Source organism: Lipotes vexillifer, unplaced genomic scaffold (assembly GCF_000442215.2).
Source record: "Lipotes vexillifer unplaced genomic scaffold, Lipotes_vexillifer_v1.1 scaffold217, whole genome shotgun sequence".
Classification (NCBI taxonomy): Eukaryota; Metazoa; Chordata; class Mammalia; order Artiodactyla; family Lipotidae; genus Lipotes; species Lipotes vexillifer.
Window position 1 is genome coordinate 1,213,989 of NW_006788200.1, and position 16,480 is coordinate 1,230,468.

Below are 16,480 nucleotides of genomic sequence, written 5' to 3' on the forward strand. Positions count from 1 at the left end.
GTGCCTTTTATGTGCTGATTGAAGTATATATATATATATATATGTTTAAAACTGACACTAGACACACACACACACACACACACACACACACACATACATATACGTATTGTTTTTCTTAGGAACTCATATAATCTGCAAACAGTGCCAGTTGAGAAGAGTAACTAGAGCTACACAGTAATTACAAACCTAAAATACATGGGTAAAAAGTGTTAGCAATGTCCTAAATTTGTGTTTTTGTCTTTTTCTCTGTTCAGTGACTGTGAAGTCTTTTCAAAAAATCATGCTGCTCCTTTCTCTAAAGTACTCACATTTTATAGAAAGGAACCTTTCACTCTTGAGGCCTATTATAGCGCTCCTCAGGATTTGCCCTATCCAGATCCTGCTATAGGTAAGTAAAGAATTGGGAATTAAAAAAAAAAAAAATTATGTGTGCTTGGGAGAACTGGAATAGCAAAGCAAGTAGAGTATGCTGAAATTTAGGTATTTTAGATCACACGCACAGAAAAATCACTTTCAGTCGTATTACCAGGTTTAGAACCAGCAGGATGGTCATTATTTAATTGGATCTCCTATTGTGGGCTGTAGTACTTGTTTTCTTTTTTTTTTAATTAAAATTTTTTTAGTTTAGTTTTTATTTTTATTGATTGATTGATTGATTGATTGATGCTCTGTGCGGCTTGCGGGAAGTTAGTTCCCCGACCAGGGATCGAACCCACGCCCTCGGCAGTGAAAGCGCAGAGTCCTAACCACTGGACTGCCAGGGAATTCCCTGGGCTGTAGTTCTTGGTTAATGCACATTATTGTTATACATTGTACATAATGTGGTGCTAGTTACTGAAAGGAGTTGAAGAGATTCAATTCTGACCCTAACATAGAGTTAGGTGTACACAGAAAATCATTAGGAAATTGTGATAATCAGTATCACAGGTTATGGAACCATGTTGGCTTGAGTCTTCATTGACTCTGAGAAACTTAGAATCTGGATTAACTAGAGTTAATATGATAATTACGGAACTAGAATACATGGGTAAAGTATTAGGAATATCTTGAATGGCACTTAGAAGCTTGGAAAGTTAACCTACTCTGTTTTCCTCATTTGTAAAATAGGACTAGGTGTGATAATTCATACTTTACAGAGTTTTATGAATTAAAAAACATAAGCAAAACCCTGGTATAGTAACTGAATCTAGAAATGGCAGTTTCTTGATAAGTGACAAGCAGTATGGAATCACTGGGGTTTTCAGTAGAGGAAAGTGGGACAAATCTATTCTAGGAATTTATCTGGCAGTAGCCTATAAAGATGAATTGGAGTAAGGCACTGGAGGGAAGGACATGTTTGAAGAGTAGGAGGTACTTGAGTCCTTAATTGAGACAAGATAAATAAGAGTTTGACTATTTGTGAGAGAGGAAGGAGAAATCTGATGATTTAGTAAGATTCTAAGAGTGCCCACTTTGCTTATTTGAAGTATCATGTTACTGACCTTTCACTGAGAAATGGACATAACCTGGCAGTATGGGCATGTATTTGTGTTTGAATTCATCCTCTTAGGTTATGTGTTCTCTTTTGTCTTTCTTATGTCCTTAGCTCAGTTTTCAGTTCAGAAAGTCACCCCTCAGTCTGATGGCTCCAGTTCAAAAGTGAAAGTCAAGGTGCGAGTAAATGTCCATGGCATTTTCAGTGTGTCCAGTGCATCTCTAGTGGAAGTGCACAAGTTTGAAGAAAATGAGGAACCGATGGAAACAGATCAGAATGCAAAGGAGGAAGAGGTAATCCAGACAGTCTTATACCATTTTAGGCCATTCATAATGGCTCAGAGGTGACACTTGTCTAGAAATTCTAGCAAATAGACTGGGTGACAGAGCTGCTGAGAGTAGGTTTGCATGCGTACCCCATCATATGTGAACTAGCACAGTCTTTATACAGAATTTGTATAGAAGTGGGACATAGTTGGCTTCCTCCTTCAGACCATGCACCTCTCAATTTGACTTATTCTTGGTTCTTTCTGATTACTGGGGAGTGCTGAGTCTCAGTTGATTATTTCCACAGGTAGCATAGAATTCACACTCATTTGTTGGAATAATGCACTGGGTCTTGTACTTACTGTGTATAAAAATCAAGGCTTTATAAAACTATAAATGTTTGGGGTCTCATCCCCACAGATTTTGTTTGACTTGGTTTGGGCTAGAGCCAGGTGTCAGTTTTAAAAGCCTCCGAGGTCATTATAATGTGCTGCAGGCATTGAAAGCCAGTGTGATTCAAGGTCTCTACAAACTTCTCCCTTCTTTGTCATTTCTGTCAGCCTTTGTTCTTTTAACACCTTTAACAGAATTTTCAAGGTGTCCACCTCCCCTAATGTACACAGTGGTTGTACTTTTGAGAATGGAAAGGCTGATTTAAAAACTGCTAGAAAAAGTTAGACTTTTGAGAGAAATGTATTCATGAGGAAGCTAGGAGAAACTCATGCTTTCTTCGGATTTTATTGTGTTAAATATTGCCACGCTGTGTGCTTATAAGTACTGCTATGGTTTTACAATGTAGTTCTATAGCCGCTCCTATTTATATAAGGACAAGGCAAGAGTTATTTCCATTGTACAGATGTAGTATCCGAGATCCAGAGAGGAAAACTTTCATGTTCTAAGTGTAACATATGTGTTATAGCTGGAATTTGAGTCTGGGTTGTCTGATTGTTGGTACTTAGTAGGAATTCCACATCATGTGATTTTGCCAATGTGTTATGAAGGTTGCTTAGTCTTTCACTAGTATTTCCTAGTTTCAGGATTTGATGTGACCTGTTTTTCAGAAGATGCAAGTGGATCAGGAGGAACCACATGTTGAAGAGCAACAGCAGCAGACACCAGCAGAAAATAAGGCAGAGTCTGAAGAAATGGAGGTATGAATTGTGTTTTAGAGTATGATTTGCCGTCTTTTTACATAATGGTTTTGGCTGACATGTCTTGGAAGGGAATTATATTAGAAATCTTCATTTATCTGAACAGTCTTTAAAGCAAGATTTTGTAGTATGGTTAGAAAGTATCTTTGGCAAAATGGTCTTTGAACTTTACTCTGGATGGTTTGTGGGAAGAAAGCACTCAGAAGCCCTAGTTTTACTAGGCTAGTGATTGGTTCATGCTGGTTTCTGAATGGCTGTTACTAATAGTCATCCTACCCATAATTTATTCTTTACTAATAAACAATGAAAGATGTTTCTTTCAAATTTTGTCAACTCTCTGAAACTTATCTTTTTGTTGAAATACACTGTTTTAAATAATAATGTTTTGAAATATATTTTGTAAATAATGTTAATATTTATCTCAAGTATTTAAATAAATATGTAGCATTTTTGGATCCTTTACAACCTGTTCTTTAACTTTTGAGTTTTCATGTTTAAATTTTGTCATCAGCATTGAAAACAGCTTTTCTTTCAAATTATTTGACATTGCAGTGTATAATTTCACCTTCTAAGGTATTTCTGATTGTGGCATTTAAAAAAGTTTGGCAGAGCCTTTAGGAGGCTTAAGTCTGGTACCCATTTTCATGTCAGTTAACAAATTTTATTCCTTTAGCTGTGCAAATAATTGTAAAAAAAAAAAAAGCAGAGGAAATCATCCTCATAGATGCTTTAGTGTACTGTAGGCCTTTTCCAAGGTGGAAGACCTGTTATTGTCTGGGTTGGGGGCAGCAGTGGGCAAGAGAAGTACATATTTTTCTGTGTTTGGGAAGGTCGGGGAGGAGAAAGGAGAGAGGTGGACCCGCCTGCCTTCCCCACCCCCCGCCAATTTGTGGATCAGCAAGAGCTTTCAAAGCATAAAAGCAATGAAAGTAATCACAAAGGAAAAGGTGAATAGATTCAACAGTAAAAGCTTGCATAGACAAATAATAGAAGATTAGAAAAAAGCTAGAAGAGTCAATCACTTGGGAAAAAATCACAAAGATCCCAAGAGGACGCTGGATGAAATATGACTAGGCTATTTGAAGAAATAAGTATGCCTTATAACTTTGTGAAAAAAGGTTATTGATGCAACGAAAATAATAGATCATGGTAAATGAATTCCTTTTTTTGGCCAGGGTACAGTGGAATGGATTCTGTTACTCCTTGTGAGAATGTAAATAGGTGCAGATACTCTGGAAGTCATATTAGTACTGGATTTCTGATCCTTAAAAATTTCATACCCTCTCCCCACTAATTTCCTATGCATGTTCATATGTTTAGATAAGAGTGGAAGAAAATTAGAGAATATTTAATAGTGATTATATGTTGATAGTGGGATTATGGCAGGTTGTTTTTGTGTGTATGTATGTAAATAAGTATGTGTGTGTACAGATCAGTAGTGTTAAGTATAATCACATTGTGCTACAGTCTTTTTCATTTTGCCAAACTAAAACTACCTGTTGCTTAACAGTTCCCCATTCCTCTATACCTCCTCCCCCTGTCCCCTGGCAACCACCATTACTTTCTATCTCTATGGATTTGACTATTTATAGTCAAAAATATTTATATTTTTAACTTTCCAGATATTGTAAGAACACAAACTAAGTTAATAAAAGAGCAGAACCAGCCTTTGAAACATGACTCATTTGGAAGTTTAAGAGTCTGTATAAGTATTCTTAATGATTTCTGTTATTTTAGACCTCTCAAGCTGGGTCAAAAGACAAAAAGATGGACCAGCCCCCTCAAGCCAAGAAGGCAAAAGTGAAGACCAGTACTGTGGACCTGCCAGTTGAGAATCAGCTGTTATGGCAGATAGACAGAGAGATGCTCAACTTGTACATTGAAAATGAGGTGGTTATTTTAAGTCTTTTAGAACAATAAGCTAAGAAGTTAACGTGACCGTAACGTTCAAACTCTGTGTCTAGTGACCTTCATGTATTTTAGGTTGTATGGGGTTTGAGAACAATTTTAGGTTTTGGGGTAGTGGAGGACAAGTTTAATAGATCCCAAGACATAACATCAAAATTCTTTTATGGTGATATTATGTATTTATTGCTAAAAACTCTGTTTTGAGATCTTTGACATTTAGGGGAGGTATCATTCGTGTTTGGGTGTGTGAGTTTGATTGTTCTCTAGCGATTGGGATGTTTGAGGCCAGGGTCAGGGAAGTTGATCAGCAGGAGAAATCACATTAGCCTTAATATTTTGTTTATTAGTTCCTTTCCCTGTTGCCAGTCAACATGTAACTCTAGTTATGGTGAGCGATGCAAGGTTTGGGACCCTGGAGCACAGTTATTCAATTAATTATTGTCTGTGAGGTTTCTCATCATATATACATTGAATCTTAGAATAGTTTTGTTTCATAGACCCTTTAGCATCTATACTATATGAATAATTTGATTTTCCTGGGTATGTAATATAAGCAGAGTATACTCACCTTGTGACATTGAGCTAATAGTTTCTTAAAGTTCTCTTGTCTTAAATTCTTTTCCTTATTTTGCTTTTGAGTTTCAACATCTTGATACTTCTTCTATTGCTCTTTTTTTCTAAGTACACCCACAGAACTCTCACTTGATCTTCATAATTTACTGAGGACTGATGCTTCCAGCTCTCTTTCCGTGGATGATTCGCAGAACTAAAACGATTTGAGGAAGAAGGCTTTTCTACTTTTATATTACTTAATAGTTAAGGGGAAATTGTCTCAGTTTTCTGAATGTCTAACTGTACTGTTCACAGGGTAAGATGATCATGCAGGATAAACTAGAGAAGGAGAGGAACGATGCTAAGAATGCAGTAGAAGAATACGTGTACGAAATGAGAGACAAGCTTAGTGGTGAATATGAGAAGTTTGTGAGTGAAGATGTAAGTATGTGCTGCAGTGTGCCTGCTTAGTGTGCATCTTCCGGCAGGATCCTTAAATGTAGTTAACAAGGGAAGTTTGTAGGTATACAGAAAAATGATTAAAAATGCACTTTTTTGGGGAAAAGTTTTATATCGTTTTATTTTCTATTGATGGAGTGTTTCCCAAAGGTTAGATGTTGTGCATCACTCTTTTTTTGGTGTGTCACTTTTTGATACATTTTTGCATGCTATTATTTACCTAGTATTTTTCTTTAAATCAGCTCACTTTTCCCTGATGTTTATTTTCACTCACTTCTTTAAAAAAATTCAGTATAATTGACATATAACTTTATATTAGTTTGAGGTGTACAGCATAATGATTCGATGTTTGTATACATTGTTAAATGATTACCACAATAAGTCTAGTTAAACATCCGTCACTACACGTACTTAAAAAATTTTTTTTCTTGTGATGAGAACTTTTAAGATTTATTCTCTTAGTAACTTTCATATATGCACTACAGTATTATTAACTGTGTAACTCAGTTTTAAATGTAGTTTTTAATTCTGAAATTTTCAAACATATCCATATGCCCCCTACAGCGGAGAAAATAGTGTAATAAACCCCCTTGTACCTATAAAGCAAAATAACATTTTGTCAGTCTTGTTTTCCATATCCCCATCTCTCCACTCCCCCATATTTTAAAGAAAATCCATATATATCATAGTTTGTGCCTGTTTCTTCATTTGTGAATCAACTGATTTTTGACTGACTAAATTGCAATGTTTCCTTCATCTTTAGGACCGTAACAATTTTACCTTAAAACTAGAAGATACTGAAAATTGGTTGTATGAGGATGGAGAAGACCAGCCAAAGCAAGTTTATGTTGATAAATTGGCTGAATTAAAAGTGAGTGACTCTTGAAAGCAGAAATGCTGTAGTTTCCATGGAGAGTATCTCAAAATTGAGAGTAATTCTCATGTTAAGTAATTGAAGGCAGATTGAAAGTGACTGAAGAGCTATACTTTTTATCACTTAGGTTCACTTTCTTTCAGAACTTTGTAATAGCAAAAGAATTTTTCTGAAAATTGAGTTTAGACCTAAACTGTTTCACTGAATTGGAGCTTGACTATGTTCTTGGTGTCAAGAGATTGAAAGACTAGCAGGATGCATCCCTGTCCTAAAGGTACTTGTAATGCAGTTGGAGCAGGGCTGCGTGTATACAGCTTTGATTCTCAATAGAGCAGAAGCGTCTGGTTTTGTATTTAAAGAAGCTGATAGTTACACCTTAGAGTTAAAAGTACAAAGAATTATTTAAAGTTGAGGGCTTTTTTTTTTTTTTTTTTTGGTGGTACGTGGGCCTCTCCCTGTTGCGGCCTCTCCCACTGCGGAGCACAGGCTCCGGACTCGCAGTCCCAGCGGCCATGGCCTACAGGCCCAGCCGCTCCGCGGCACGCGGGATCCTCCCGGACCGGAGCACGAACCTGCGCCCCCTGCATCGGCAGGCAGACCCCCAACCACTGCACCACCAGGGAAGCCCGAGGCCTTTTGTTTGGAAAAAGATGCAAATACACAAGAAGAACTTTTTGCATTTCTGTGGATTACTTAGTTTCTTGTCAAACTGGGCCATTGTGACTAACCTCTGGAATGGAGTTGCTGAAGGACAGTGCCTGCAGTTTCCTGTCATTCTGGCACGAATATAAAGAGTCTCCAGTGAGATCCTTGCCATTGAGGTTTTTGATTTACTTTTTATTATGGGAGATGTCCAACACGTGAAAGTAGACAGAATAATAGCTTCAACTGTTGTCAACTTATGTCTCGTTTTGTTTCATTCCTTCTCGTTTCCCCTCCCCATCCAAAAATATTTCAATGTGTATTTAAAAGAAAATGTAGCCTTAAGGTGTACCATTATCACATGCATAAAAATTCCTTAATGTCACCATTAATATCACCATATATTCAGTCTGTTTTCAGGTTCCAGTTGCTTCATAAATTATTTTTTAGTTTGTTTGACTCAGGATCCAAACAGGGTACATACATTCTGTTGATATGTCTCTTAAATCTGTGTCTGTACTTCTTCTATCATTTCTCCTCCCTTACTTAGTTGATGAAAAAACTAGATCATTCATGCTGGAGGATTTATTCCTGGTCTGGATTTTGCTCCTTTTCAACTCTGGTGTTTAATCTTATCTGGTAAATTGATGGTTACAGCTGGAGGCTTTGTCAGATACAGGTTTAAAAGAAAATTTATTTTTTATTTTTTCAAGTGTACTTCATATATGGTGAAGTACACCATATCCTGTTTGGAGGCACCGAATTTTTGGTTGTCTCCCTAATATATTTTGAGAACTCGGGTTCAAGTGACAAGTTGAAGTGGCTCCACTTGGAACAGTATAGAGGTATATTCTCATGTAGACTGAGGATATATTTCAATTGGCTGGGGAAAAATATTCAACTTCTTAATATATAGAACATGGAGATTAAATGTATTTTAATTCATAATCAATCTTAGTAGAAAGATACTACTCTTACAGTTTAAACTCCCCTGTGAAGAATTTGTATATTCTCTCTTCTGTTAAGAATCTAGGTCAGCCTATTAAGATACGATTTCAGGAATCTGAAGAAAGACCAAAATTATTTGACGAACTAGGGAAACAAATCCAACAGTATATGAAAGTAATCAGCTCTTTCAAAAACAAGGTATCTTTTTTTTTCTTCTCCTCTTCCCTACTATTGTTTCGGTAGAGTTAAGTTTTGAGACATTTACGTAGCAGTTTTTTGTCTTCTTTTTAACTGTTGTTTAATGATAGTATTTTCTTTTTGGATGTTAATGTAATGTATAATATTTTATATAATCTTACTAAGAACCCTGGGATTTGCTGCTTCTCTTTAATAAGGGGACTATGCAATTGAGCAATATTATTCAGCTTCCTTTTCTTGTTTTGAAATGTTTGATCATTGACTTAATTTGCTATATTTTGGTGTTAGAACACATTAGGCAAATAATTTGGTTATGCAGATGTAGGACTGTCAACAATAAACTACTTTCATTATTTTTGAGCACTATATGATATATACTCCATAAATATATTATCTGATTAAATTTGCACAGTACCCTTATGAAGTAGGTGGTAGTATCAACATTTATAGATAATTTCTAACATCTTTAATCCTCACCCAAGGTTACTATTGGGGGAGCTGGGATTTGGCCTGAGGTTTGATTCCAAAGTTTGGATGGCTCCCAAACTTTGGTAAATAGTTTGGTTAAGTCCACTATTACACTCCAGGTTCTTGATGTATTGTCAGTGTAAGAAACTTTAAGACAGATAATAGAGCTTTCTAAAAAAATTACTTTTAATTAAAAAATTGTGCTTCTTTCGAAAGGACTCTTTTTTTTTTTGCGGTATGTGGGCCTCTCACTGCTATGGCCTCTCCTGTTGTGGAGCACAGGCTATGGACGCGCAGGCTCAGCGGCCATGGCTCACGGGCCCAGCCGCTACGTGGGATCCTCCGGGACCGGGGCACGAACCCGTGTCCCCTGCATTGGCAGGCGGACTTTCAACCACTCCTCCACCAGGGAAGCCCTGAAAGGCCTCTTGTAAAAAACTGTACTCATTATTATTTTGCTTCGTAACAAGGATGCCTAAATCTCAGGTCTCGTACCTAATGACATGTAATTTTTTTTTTGCATTGTATAAGATTTTGTGTAAAGCATGTGCTGCTATGTATACTGCTGAAGCATTTTAATTACCACCTTGTGTAATTTTGGCCTTTAAATGTATTTCCTCTGTGTTTTAAAAATTGGGGTTACTTTTCTGAATTCTTTGGGAATTGAATGTCTATGTAGTTTGTGAGGCTAGATGGGCTTCATTTTGGGAAAGATTGTAACTTTTTGAAAGATGGTGAAGAACTAGGCAATGTTTGAGTAGGGACAGTATCATCCTTTGACACTTGTCTGGTTGGCTACTGGTTGCAGGAGGACCAGTATGACCATTTGGATGCTGCTGACATGGTGAAGGTAGAAAAAAGCACAAATGAGGCCATGGAGTGGATGAATAACAAGCTGAATCTGCAGAACAAGCAGAGTCTGACCATGGATCCAGTTGTCAAGGCAAAAGAGATTGAAGCTAAAATTAAAGTAATGTATGATTTTCAAGATTTAATAGTCTTTTCTAGTCAGTCTCATTATTTATTATTAATAGGAGAGAATTTCATTATTGCATCTTTGCTTCTGCCTTGGGGATAGGGTAGGAGAGGGTGGACTTGGATTTTAGTATGCCATGTAAAATTTGTTACAAGAAACCACAGTTTTCTCTCCTATTGTTCTAGGAGCTGACGACTATCTGTAGCCCTATAATTTCAAAGCCGAAACCCAAAGTGGAACCTCCGAAAGAGGAGCAAAAAAATGCAGAGCAGAATGGACCAGTGGATGGACAAGGAGACAGCCCAGGCCCTCAGGCTGCTGAGCAGGGTACAGACACAGCTCTGCCTTCGGATTCAGACAAGAAGCTTCCTGAAATGGACATTGATTGATTCCAACAATTGTTTATATTAAAACAGACTATTATAAAGCTTTAAGTTGTCAACTTTGTTCTAAATATCAACTAGAGCAATTAAATACTGGAGATTTCTTAGTTTTTAGGGGATTTGGGTGGCGGGAGATATAGGTAATGTATGGAGCATTTTGACTTCGAAATAGTTAGATACAGAAATGAAGTGCATTGTATCTTTTTCATAATGGTACTATTTAGAAGCCCAGTTAGTCTTACTGAGCTTATGCTTCACTCCTTTTATGTTTAACCATGCTTATACAAAGAGAAGTTTGTTTTAGAAAGTTGAGCTATAGCACAAGCTATACCTAGCTATCAAGCAGACTTTTTGTTATGACATATATGGCAGGAACTCTAATTGTGCTTCACAAATCTGCTGTGGAGATTGCCACAAAGGCTCCCCGCTTGGTGTGGGGATGGAGGAGGGGTCTCCCTCTGTTTCTGAGAACTAGAGAGCATGGCATGGATTGACAGAGAACAACTAAAAGGTATGCTCTGAGCTTCATCACGTGTCAGTCAGCTCCGCTGGGACTCCCACCCTGTCTTCCTATCTTCCCATCTTCCCCCAGTTAAAGGAGCTCCTATTACAAATGCCATGTGTTGCTCCTGGGGAAATAGATCCTTTCACCTGGAGCAAGTTGTTAACTGAGGATTTTAGACCTGCAGGCTCTTCCTAAGAATGTATGTTCCTGAAAGTATGTCCACTAATATCCCAAGTATCAAAGTCTAAATAATTTTCTCTTTGGAAGGTTAGAATTGGGTAGATGTACTGTTGGATATAGGCCTGGTAAATTTAACTGAGGGACTGATTCTTGTTAATTATGGTGTGAAGATTTGTATCCTGGCCTGCTTATTCAGGTGAGATGTTCTGTGTAAATTTGAGGTATAGCTTGAAGTCTTACGACAAGAGTTAAAAGTTCTTTTTTGCTCATTCACAATCACTTATGTGTTGTGTTAATATCTGTCATGAATCTGCCAATTTATATGTGTTAAACAGCGGACAGATCATACAGAAAACTAAGATGCACTGGATTGTACTGGATGAGTCTGAAATAAGTGTTAAAGAAGTGTGGTGCTGACTTTAGCAACACCTCATTCTTGCTGTGCAGCCAGTGTCAGGAGCACCAAAGCATTCCCTGTGACTGCCCTTTGGGCAGTGTTGATAAGAGTGAGGCATTTTGGAAACTAAGGGAAACCTGTAGTATTAGAGGCCAGAGCTGGTACCTGCCCTAGAAACTGTTAAATCTTTGTTGGTTACTTTTTGGACCTTTGTAATTGTTAATCTGTATAACAGAGAGCGCTCTGTTAATTTTGGCCTGTGTTGTTAGAAATTAATACCTTGCATATCTAGAATACGTTTCTGTCCATCTCTGCACTAAAATATTTAGAGTGTTACAAGCTCTGAAGTGCTATAGAGAAACATCACTTAGAGGAGGAAGGTGGAAGTGTATTTATGTTGGGGTGTAAGCATGTGTGGAAGCCTCGCAGCACCAGGACTTTGGCCCTGTTCTTAGAGCCTCCTCTATCCATTCTCTACCTGTCCTGCTTCAAGAGTTTCAGCTGGCTTGCTGTGAGGCCAAGAGCTACTTAGGAGTGCTGGCTGCAGGATTAAGCCAATTCTTAGGCAACTGACTCAGTTCCTAATGGCCATTTCTTCTAAAAATTTTCTTTTGTGTGTGGGGGAGGGTGTGGGTCTTGGGATGGGGGTGAGGTTGAGGTTTAAAGTTTAAACTAGAAATAAGATGATGTGGTCTGCTTGCTCTCTGTTTAGATAGGCTTTAAGACCAATTGGATTTACATGGAGGCCAGGCCAGAGAATGGTAATCAGTGACTTGTGTGCAGACAAGCATTTATCCAGGTTGCATTGTCCCAATTGGTTTGTTAAAGCTCCAGGTTATGTTCTTACACAAAGAAAAACATTCAGTAAACATGAGACAAGTTTTAGGAAAACTTAATAAAAAGAAACCTGTCTTACACTCAAAGGAATGGTTTTCTTAATTTCATAATGAAGGGTGTGTATGTGTGTGTTTGTATGTTTTTGTGTTTTAAATAAAAACTCTTTAGAGGTAAGAGTCCTCTAAGCTAAATTCCAAGTACTTAACATTTGTCAGAGGCCTCCATTGTGAAGAACATTTGAGGCTTAGCACACTGGGTGGTAAGAAGTAGCTCTTTCCATACTTACTCTCCCATGCTGAGTCTTGGCCCAGTTCTCTGACTTAGAAATCCTTACCTTGCTCCTGTGACTGGGCCTTTGAGGGTTTTGATACTAGCAGGAGGTGGGTTACGGCCCTATAAAGGCCAGTGCCAGGACTGATGACTGCCCCTTCAAAGAACAGGACATGGCCCAGAATGTGCTAGTAACAGTTGTTACCAGTGACAGTTCCAACAGAGTGTGCATGTATGTGTGTCTTGGTGAGTATGTGGGGTGGTGTTGCGTGTTGAAAGGGGGTGAAGCCACCAGAAGTGACACTAACTATACAAAGCATAGGGCCTAGATGGGGAGGGGTCTGGGGCCTTCCTCCCTGTAGTCCTGCTACTTAATAGTCCCAGTGCCAGGCCTACCAACAGGGCCTGTGCCCGCCACCTTCAGGAAGTGTCTGGAGTAAAGTCTGTTTTTTTCCTGGGCCTCTGTCTTAGGGAGAAGAGTGGACACCTGGTAATATGAGTGGGAAGCCAGCTAGCTAGTGATTGGATCCAGAGTGCAGCCATTTTATAGGGCTGTTGGAATCACCTGGAAAGAGTAGCATACCTGTTTACCCCGGACAGATACCAGCATCCCCAGTGTCACTGGGGAAGAGGGTGTTGGAGGCAAGCCAGGGCTGATGGGACGGTTTTGCAGCTTCAGCTTAATGTGAAGAACTTCTGTGGCTCCCATTGGGTTGATGAGAATTCACACAGAGGCTTCAGACCAGTGGCCTTTGAGATGCCTATCAAACATCTTGAGGGGTTTTTGTTGGGCCGCTGTCAGAGGTGGTAGGGCTGAGAGACTGGAGTCCTGGTGTGGAGCACTGGGGCTTTTAGCCTGACCTGAGAGTGACAATGTTTTAGGGATGCTCATGTGATATGTGCAGAGTGAGTAGGGCCTGGGGGAAGTTGGACGTAGTGGAACTTTTAAAATAATCCACGTTTTAGGGGGATGAGCCAAATGAAGGGGGAAGTGGTAGGTCTTGGTACAGGAGGAAGGGGGAAGATGGAACAGTGGCTTTAAAACAAAACCATGCTGTTAGAAGCAGAGGAAGGTAGTTAACCTTTATGGGTTAATGACAAGGCAACTCAGGCTAGGCTTCAGGGGCCTACTGACATTTTATATTGAGCTGGCTTTTGGTAGTACACTTTGTGTACTTGATTGATTTCAATCATTTTTCTTTAGGTAGCTTTAACATCATTTCTTATGTAAAATTATAATACAGGTTGTAAATACGCACAGCTTCCCATGTTTGGAAAGAACATGGAAGGTGTTTGCATAAATATCAAAATTGGATAGGTGTTTCAAAATGAAATGGTTTTCTCCCAGTGTGGGATTGTGAGTGATTTGTTTGTAAGTTTTTGCTTGTTTGTATTTTCTAAGATTTCTGTAATAAGCATTTTGGAATTTTATAATGTTAAATTAAAAATATATTTCAAAAAGAATGGCTCCAAGGTTTCAAACCTGGAATAAAAGACATAATAGACATGTGGAGTTTCCGGTGTGCAGGATTCAGTGCAGATGTTTGTGAGAGTCTGAATAAGATTAGGAAATTGTACAGACATGGAATCGAGAGATCCTGAAGCTACAGTTGGATGTGGAAGGAAGCTTTGGGCGTCAGGGTGTGTTCTTCCTGCTTTAGAGAGTAAAGGATGGTGTTTGGCTGTGTCAGGAAGAGGAAGTAGAAGCTTTGAAGGAAACAAGCAGCTGCCAGAGGGGGATGATCATCCATGAGGCATGTTAGGGAGGAGGGAGATTGAGAAGTGAGCGGTGACAGTGGCCAGTGGGGTTGGAGGCTGAGAGGATGCTTTAGAAGTGGAGTAGCTGGGCTTTGTGGGCATGCAGTGAGGCCTCAGGTGGAGGAGAATATCTGGTCAGGAAGCTTGGCCTATAGCTGGAATGAGGGATCTACTTGGGGAGGAAGGAGGTGGGCAGCATCCTAGGCCCACTGCCTTGTGTGCAGAAGGGGATAGTTTCCTCCAGTTACCCAGAGACCATGGCATTCCTTTCCTGGGTGGTGCTCCCTTGCCTCTGGCTGGAGCAGCCCTGGGATATGACTCTCAATGCCCTGGTCCTCTGAGCTGGATTACTGCAATTTGGAGCAGGTGCCGTAACTAGAAATCAAGGAGGTGACCTCTTAAGCAGCAGGGTAGGAGGCAAAATGGAAAAACTGCCATGTTGTTGGAATAGGAGCAACATTTCTAGGATGGTAACGGAGGGAATACATTTCTGGGGGATCAGGGAAGGGAAGATATCAGAGGGTGTGAAAATACAGACTGGTTTCTAGATCGGTCCAATAACCATGAGCAAGTGCCACGCTAATCCTAACCTTGTCACTCCAGTTTTGACACATGCTGTAAGGGCAGGGAGGGAGAAAAGGGGAAATACTTCTAACCTGGGATTTGCCACGTTCAAGGACAACAAGCAGAAAAAAAAAGTGGAGCTATGTTTGGGGCCATTTCCATTAGTTGTGTCTGTGTGTACATCCTTCAAAGGCCAGGTAGACTGGTAAGATTTGGAGTCCTGGATCAATGGAGGGAGAGAGAGCACTTAAAATTCTTATCACCAGTAAGCAGGCCCTTACCCACTGCATACATTGTTTCTTCTACCTACACATTATCTATTTATTTTAATTAATTAATTTAGTTTTGGCTGTGTTGGGTCTTCGTTGCTGTGCGTGGGCTTTCTCTAGTTGCGACGAGCGGGGGCTACTCTTCGTTGTGGCGCATGGGCTTCTTGTTGCGGTGGCCTCTCTTGTTGCGGAGCACGGGCGCCTGGGCTCTAGGCGCACGGGCTTCAGTAGCTGTGGCTTGAGGGCTCTAAGCGCAGGCTCAGTAGTTGTGGCTCACGGGTTTAGTCGCTCCACGGCATGTGGGATCTTCCTGGCCCAGGGATCGAACCTGTGTTCCCTGCATTAGCAGACGGATTCTTAACCACTGCACCACCAGGGAAGCTCCCTCTACATGCACTTTAAAATTCAAAATAGACTGGTCTACTATTTGGTCAAGACTTGGCTAAATGCTTGGGGGAGAGAAAGCTGGAAACACATGGAAAACCGCCTCAATGCCTCAGCTTCCAAAATGTAAATCCCAGCAGAGCATTTCTGAGGATGAGCTGGATCAGTAGATGTTCCAGAAAAGGATGACCCAAATGATAGGGTACCTTTCAGCAATGCCAGTAGGCAGTCTTCTAGAGCTCATGTGAGACTGCCATGAAGACCAGGAGGGTTGTGTGTAATAGAACTCAGAAAATTGAGAGGGCTCATGCAGTCATAAACAAAGCCCCAGGCTGGGTGAGGGGCCTTTCCTCTGTGACGGGTCCTGTCCATGTTTATTCTATATCCTTCAACCGAAGGATGGATTCTGCCTAGTTCACAACTGCCCCCTGCAGCCAGCATGAAGCACGGGATACTTGAATACACACGTGCAGTATTTTCAGTGAATAAAAAACTCAGAACATGAGAACTATTCTTGAAAACATATTCAACTCTCCGCTTTGTGGATGAGGAAAAGGCCAAAGCAGGCGAAGCTGACAGAGCAGGTGGATGGCAGAGCAAGGAATCCCTATTCCAGCTATTTTGAAAAACGTTTATCTTCTGGAAAGGTGTGTGCCTAGAATATGGGGCTTTTGGCCCCCAAAACAATTGCTCTGCATATTACATCGTCTGGCTCCCTGAAAATCCGATGGCCTTCCTCCAGTCAGTTCCGATTTGGTGTTGTGTGAGCTGCAGTGTTGAAGCTGCCACTTGAGGGCGGCATCGCTCTTCCTTTGCCTGGGGTGACCCCAGTAAAGGCTTTATTCCTTGAGGAGTCCCAGAGTTCAAAGAATGCAGACCTCCATCTCCTCTCCAGGGTAGCTAAGAGCAAAACAAGTGTGGTTTAACAGAGCCCTCAGGCGAGAAAGCAGAGAACTTTTATGGACTTTTGCTAGTAAAAGGTTCTTATCGGGCTTCCCTGGTGGCGCGGTGGTTGGG

General features: G+C 40.0%; 1 protein-coding gene across 2 annotated transcripts in view; it reads left to right on the forward strand.

The window, feature by feature from the left end:
* Positions 1–10,966, forward strand: part of HSPA4 (heat shock protein family A (Hsp70) member 4) — a 42,184-nt gene extending 31,218 nt beyond the window's left edge. The window contains exons 11-19 of one of the 2 annotated variants that reach the window (XM_007461351.1): positions 255–388; positions 1,586–1,767; positions 2,802–2,891; positions 4,629–4,781; positions 5,667–5,792; positions 6,574–6,681; positions 8,353–8,472; positions 9,749–9,910; positions 10,102–10,343. In XM_007461351.1, coding sequence (XP_007461413.1) covers positions 255–388; positions 1,586–1,767; positions 2,802–2,891; positions 4,629–4,781; positions 5,667–5,792; positions 6,574–6,681; positions 8,353–8,472; positions 9,749–9,910; positions 10,102–10,305 — 1,279 coding nt within the window. In that variant the 3' untranslated portion in view covers positions 10,306–10,343. Of the gene's footprint in view, positions 1–254; positions 389–1,585; positions 1,768–2,801; positions 2,892–4,628; positions 4,782–5,666; positions 5,793–6,573; positions 6,682–8,352; positions 8,473–9,748; positions 9,911–10,101 lie in introns of both variants that reach the window. The other variant, XM_007461352.1, reaches the window with a different exon arrangement.
* The last annotated feature ends 5,514 nt before the right edge of the window (positions 10,967–16,480 follow it).